The sequence below is a fragment of the Pelobates fuscus genome, chromosome 8 (assembly GCF_036172605.1).
Source record: "Pelobates fuscus isolate aPelFus1 chromosome 8, aPelFus1.pri, whole genome shotgun sequence".
Lineage (NCBI taxonomy): Eukaryota > Metazoa > Chordata > Amphibia > Anura > Pelobatidae > Pelobates > Pelobates fuscus.
The window spans coordinates 3,746,433-3,752,541 of record NC_086324.1 but is presented as its reverse complement, the minus strand read 5'-3'; the positions used below and the strand labels follow the sequence as shown (position 1 = coordinate 3,752,541).

General features: G+C 44.2%; 1 protein-coding gene across 5 annotated transcripts in view; it reads right to left on the bottom strand.

Annotated features, from left to right (window-relative positions):
- Positions 1 to 870: 870 nt before the first annotated feature.
- CFAP221 (cilia and flagella associated protein 221) overlaps positions 871 to 6,109 on the bottom strand; it is a 128,165-nt gene continuing 122,926 nt past the window's right edge. For 4 of the 5 annotated variants that reach the window (XM_063429150.1, XM_063429152.1, XM_063429153.1 and 1 more), the window contains exon 24: positions 871 to 1,712. In XM_063429150.1, the coding sequence (XP_063285220.1) occupies positions 1,586 to 1,712 (127 nt within the window). In that variant the 3' untranslated portion in view covers positions 871 to 1,585. The remainder of the gene's footprint in view (positions 1,713 to 6,109) is intronic. The other variant, XR_010085185.1, reaches the window with a different exon arrangement.

Below are 6,109 nucleotides of genomic sequence, written 5' to 3'. Positions count from 1 at the left end.
GCCTCAATCCCTCTGTTACTGTGTCACTATACCCCACTCCCTCTGACATGTAAACTCACTGAGCAGGCCCTCAATCCCTCTGTTACTGTCACTATACCCCACTCCCTCTAACATGTAAGCTCACTGAGCAGGGCCCTCAATCCCTCTGTTACTGTGTCGCTATACCCCACTCCCTCTAACATGTAAACTCACTGAGCAGGCCCTCAATCCCTCTGTTACTGTGTCACTATACCCCACTCCCTCTAACATGTAAGCTCACTGAGCAGGACCCTCAATCCCTCTGTTACTGTGTCACTATACCCCACTCCCTCTGACATGTAAACTCACTGAGCAGGCCCTCAATCCCTCTGTTACTGTCACTATACCCCACTCCCTCTAACATGTAAGCTCACTGAGCAGGGCCTCAATCCCTCTGTTACTGTGTCACTATACCCCACTCCCTCTAACATGTAACCTCACTGAGCAGGCCCTCAATCCCTCTGTTACTGTGTCGCTATACCCCACTCCCTCTAACATGTGTATCCAACTTGTGTGGTTACAACTGCATGTTTGTTCGTCTACCCATTGTAAAGCGCTGCAGAATTTGTTGGCGCTATATAAATCATAACATAATAATAATAATGTGTGTGTCTGCATGTGTGTGGGGCGGGGACGTATGGGGTGGGGGGGTAGACGTATGAGGGGCCCCAGTGCAGTTTTTGCACCACGGCCCTGTGGTTTCTAGTTACGCCTCTGCCTGTACAGTATCTATCTATCTATCTTTTATACCTTTATTGTATGTAGAAAACACAGTTGTTCTGTTTGTCGATTACTAAGCGTTACGCTGTGTGTAAATAGGGATCATTTGACTTTTTATGAAATATCAAACAGTTTTATGTAGAAAGTCTCTTGTTTAATGAAGTTGTAGTGTTTGGTAATATCAGTACAATGTTTTCTATTGTTCCAAATGCCTTGCGGAATCAGACGCCGATAATGTGAAATTTCCTGGCTGAGAAAACTACTCTACAACAAATATAGATCAAAGCATTGTGTGTGGATACTGATATTAGTGTGCAATTGGGGAGATCTCAGTATTACCTGCATGACCAAAGGTACCTGTACTAGCAGTATGGGGAATGTACCAATCCTAGTCTGGGAGGGGGGGGGGGGTGTAGGTACCTGTACTAGCGGCATGGGGAATGTACCAATCCTAGTCTGGGGGGGGGGGGTGTAGGTACCTGTACTAGCAGTATGGGGAATGTACCAATCCTAGTCTGGGGCAGTGTAGGTACCTGTACTAGCAATGTAGAGAATGTACCAATACTAGTCTGGGGGGGTAGGTACCTGTACTAGCAGTATGGGGAATGCACCAATCTTATTCTCGGGGGGTGTCGGTACGGGAAATGCACCAATCCTATTCTGGGGGGTGGGGTATGTTCTAGCAATATGGGGAATGTACCAATCCTAGTTTGGAGAGGGCGGGGGGGGGGGGGGGGGTATGTTCTAGCAATATGGGGAATGTACCAATCACACACTAAGTAGCAGTAGCAGGTGCCGGTTCTAGCAATATTTCACGTAATGGCAAGCCAGAAATAACCCTCTTCCTTCAATGCAATATCAGCCTTCTATTATATGATAACATCTTCATCTGTGTCAGACGCTCACGGATTTTATCTGAAAGTCGGTCGTTGTTGTCCTGGGCTGTAGATTCAGCCTCCAGCTCTTCAGGGACCCTAAATGGAGCAGAAAAGGCAGAATATTCAGTATAGGAGACACAGATCATGCTGCGTTCCTACCGGCAAAAAGCAGAATGGATATAATAAACTGTCTTTCAATTACCGCTAATATTAGACATGGCGGACTGTCTCTCATTTACCGCTTATAGCCGTACTCTAATTAACGCAGAGTATTAGATATGGTGGACTGTCTCTAATTCACCGCTGATAGCCGTACACTGATTAACGCAGAGTATTAGATATGGCGGACTGTCTCTCATTTACCGCTTATAGCCGTACTCTAATTAACGCAGAGTATTAGATATGGTGGACTGTCTCTAATTCACCGCTGATAGCCGTACACTGATTAACGCAGAGTATTAGATATGGCGGACTGTCTCTCATTTACCGCTTATAGCCGTACTCTAATTAACGCAGAGTATTAGATATGGTGGACTGTCTCTAATTCACTGCTGATAGCCGTACACTGATTAACGCAGAGTATTAGATATGGCGGACTGTCTCTAATTCACCGCTGATAGCCGTACACTAATTAACGCAGAGTATTAGATATGGCGGACTGTCTCTAATTCACCGCTTATAGCCGTACACTGATTAACGCAGAGTATTAGATATGGCGGACTGTCTCTAATTCACCGCTTATAGCCGTACACTGATTAACGCAGAGTATTAGATATGGCGGACTGTCTCTCATTCACCGCTAATAACCGTACTCTAATTAACGCAGAGTATTAGATATGGCTGACAGTCTCTAATGTACCGGTAATAGACATACACTGATTAACGCAGAGTATTAGATATGGCGGACTGTCTTAATTCACCGCTGATAGCCGTACACTAATTAACGCAGAGTATTAGATATGGCGGACTGTCTCTCATTCACCGCTGATAGCCGTACACTGATTAACGCAGAGTATTAGATATGGCGGACTGTCTCTAATTCACCGCTGATAGCCGTACACTAATTAACGCAGAGTATTAGATATGGCGGACTGTCTCTAAATCACCGCTGATAGCCGTACACTAATTAACGCAGAGTATTAGATATGGCGGACTGTCTCTCATTCACCGCTGATAGCCGTACACTGATTAACGCAGAGTATTAGATATGGCGGACTGTCTCTAATTCACCGCTGATAGCCGTACACTGATTAACGCAGAGTATTAGATATGGCGGACTGTCTCTAATTCACAGCTGATAGCCGTACACTGATTAACGCAGAGTATTAGATATGGCGGACTGTCTCTAATTCACCGCTGATAGCCGTACACTGATTAACGCAGAGTATTAGATATGGCGGACTGTCTCTCATTCACCGCTGATAGCCGTACACTAATTAACGCAGAGTATTAGATATGGCGGACAGTCTCTAATGTACCGGTAATAGACATACACTGATTAACGCAGAGTATTAGATATGGCGGACTGTCTCTAATTCACAGCTGATAGCCGTACACTAATTAACGCAGAGTATTAGATATGGTGGACTGTCTCTAATTCACAGCTGATAGCCGTACACTAATTAACGCAGAGTATTAGATATGGCGGACTGTCTCTCACTCACAGCTGATAGCCGTACACTGATTAACGCAGAGTATTAGATATGGCGGACTGTCTCTCATTCACAGCGGATAGGCGTACACTAGTTAACGCAGAGTATTAGATATGGCAGACTGTCTCTAATTCACCGCTAAGGACAAAGAGAGGTGGAATAGAACCAATATTAGGTACACTAAAATACGGGGGGAAACCCCAAATGGAAAACTAACAAACTGGAGAAGTGTACCGATAGGGACTGGGATGGTTGGAATGTCCTTAATGGTCGTGGCCAGAAATCCACAGAATGGTAACCAGAGGTAAGATAAAAGAATCTAAAATAAATACATTTTATTAAACCTAATACAAATAACAAGAGGTGAATAGGTGCTCGTGTACAAAACAGTGAGGATAAAGAAGAAATCCGAGTATATGTAAAACTAATATAATAGTAATTAAAATATCCCTGTTTCCCCTTAAATACTGGTGTAAGATACCGTTAGCCTATGTGACTCCAATAGCTTAATTCTAGCAGTATATGACGACCGTGGCAGTGGAATATAGTGATACACTAGTGCAGGGATCTTCGCTATATCACTATATTCCACTGCTATTATGCAATTGGTTGGTATCTCTCTCTGGCTGCAGTCATTATTAGAGATAGACTACACATTTTTAGCAACAAAGTAGGAAACCTTTCGGTGATTTATATCGACTCTTGGTATTAGTGACAGCTTTCTGAGCCCACAGGCTATGCTTCCTGTGACAGATCCATCTGTATGACCTGAGACTGCTGGTTCGTCTGTTTGCCCCTCCTTTGTTTAATTGCCTGTCCGTATGCCCCTGTTCGTTTGTTCCAGGATATACCAATTAAAACTACCGAACGGACGGCCACCCAGGAGAGAAGTGTGCTGCTGGTTAACCTCTTGGCCCCAATTAGAACCTGCAGACACCTCTCCATTCTATCCGTATGCAGGGTGGTCGTCGTTCGTATGCCGACCACGAGGCGGCGGCCATTTTAAACACACGAAAGACCAGCGGTGTTCGGCGAGGATTCTATGGAACTATAAACGGACACTTTATCTACCGAACACCGCTGAAACTACCGATCGCCCTTCGTTTTCATCGAGGCATACGAACACCGGCCCGTTCGGGAGTTTGGATTGTACGCATTGACTTAACCCAGATAGCCATCCCATGGAGTCAATCGTATACCGAAAGACATGTGAAAGACTTTGACTCCATGGCGATTGAACTGTGCGCATGGGATCTGAGTGCTATTCGGTAGAAATATGCACTCAGATCCAGGCTATCTGGGGATACGTTGCACGAAGCACCATGTATTCGGTATTTGTATAGATATATATTTTTATGTGTTTTTACAGTTGTGTATAAAATGGTGATTTGCCTCTATCCCTGGAGATAATTAGATTCCTTCCCAATTATCTCCAGGATAGAGAGGAGGGATTTACTCATGTAAAGGGGAGTGCTTACACCTGGGCCACTGTGATTGGCTACTGTACAATATATGTCCCAGTCTCCCATCTGGTACCCTAGGGGAGTGTCCACCAGGTGGGAGACCTGCATAAATACCGGGCAGGTAGCCCTCATTAAACAGATTCCTGTTTTACCCTCAAGACGGAGCTTGGTCTCGTGTTTGGGGGGATTGCTACTTGGAAGGATTTATTTTGCCTGTTTTAGCCGTAGAAGGAGATCGGCTGATTTTATGTTCATGGGTTTACCGCATTCCCTTACACTTGGTTCGGGAGTTTAGCGGTCGGCCGTGCCTGTATCTCAGGAAAGGGGGATTATCGGCTAAACGGCGGTTTCATCAATTTAAGCTGTGAGTGTCTTAACACTTCCATGAATGGCAAGATGGAGACTCAAATAGCTGGGGTGTGAATAGAGTTGGAGAATTAAACTCAATCTATTTTAGCCTTCATTTTGCCATTGCCATGTGAAGTATTGCTTAGTGAATGATCCTGGTGTGCTCAGTGTTTTGGGCTGTAGGACCTGTCCAGTGGCACAATGACTTGCTGTCCACACTTCGGGAGAATGGATTATTTGTTTCAGTGGCTGGTTAATAAGTAGACAAGCTCCCCATTGTGCTGGTAACAGCCTTGGGCTGTCAGCTAGTGCGAGAGATTAATTAGCGGCTGGTGATTAATACTGAGCCTGCACCATGAGACTCGCTGATAAGGATAAGATAACGGTATTGATTTCTTACAAGGTGCGCACAGTATGGGTAGATATCTACTTGCACCAAATAGTTTTGTGTACAGGTATGCAGGGATTCAGGGGAACCATGGATCCTGTCTCTCTGATTTATTTTATGTAATATATCTATTACAAAGATATGGATATAGGCCATCTGCTTGATTATTAACATGGTATAAAACAGAATGTAGAGAATAAAATGCTGTTGAAAACATGTAACGTTGGTGTTGAGATTATTGCTCTGGGGGGCTGTCACAAAGTATTTTGTAAACGACATGGATTTTAATTATTAACATGTGATGGGTGGAAACTCGATATCGGATAATATGGCATGGGTCTCTGTAAATCACATGTTTCACATTCTGCTCCAAACAGGTCATGAAGTTGGTCTGGTGATAGCACAGAATAACAGCTGCCAACTTATGAAAAGGATTCTGGGAACAATAAATACGGTATCTAAAGCCAGACTTCCATGAAGAGAACAAAAAGTGCCCAGCCAGGTTTTCTTTAATTGCTGCTTTGGACGCTTTATTTTCTCTTCCTTGAAGTCTTGTGGCGCTTTATTCATGATTTGTGCAGAACATTGCGCCATAGAACGGTCTCATCGTTGCCTGGTTTTATTCTGTTTCTAGGACAGAGT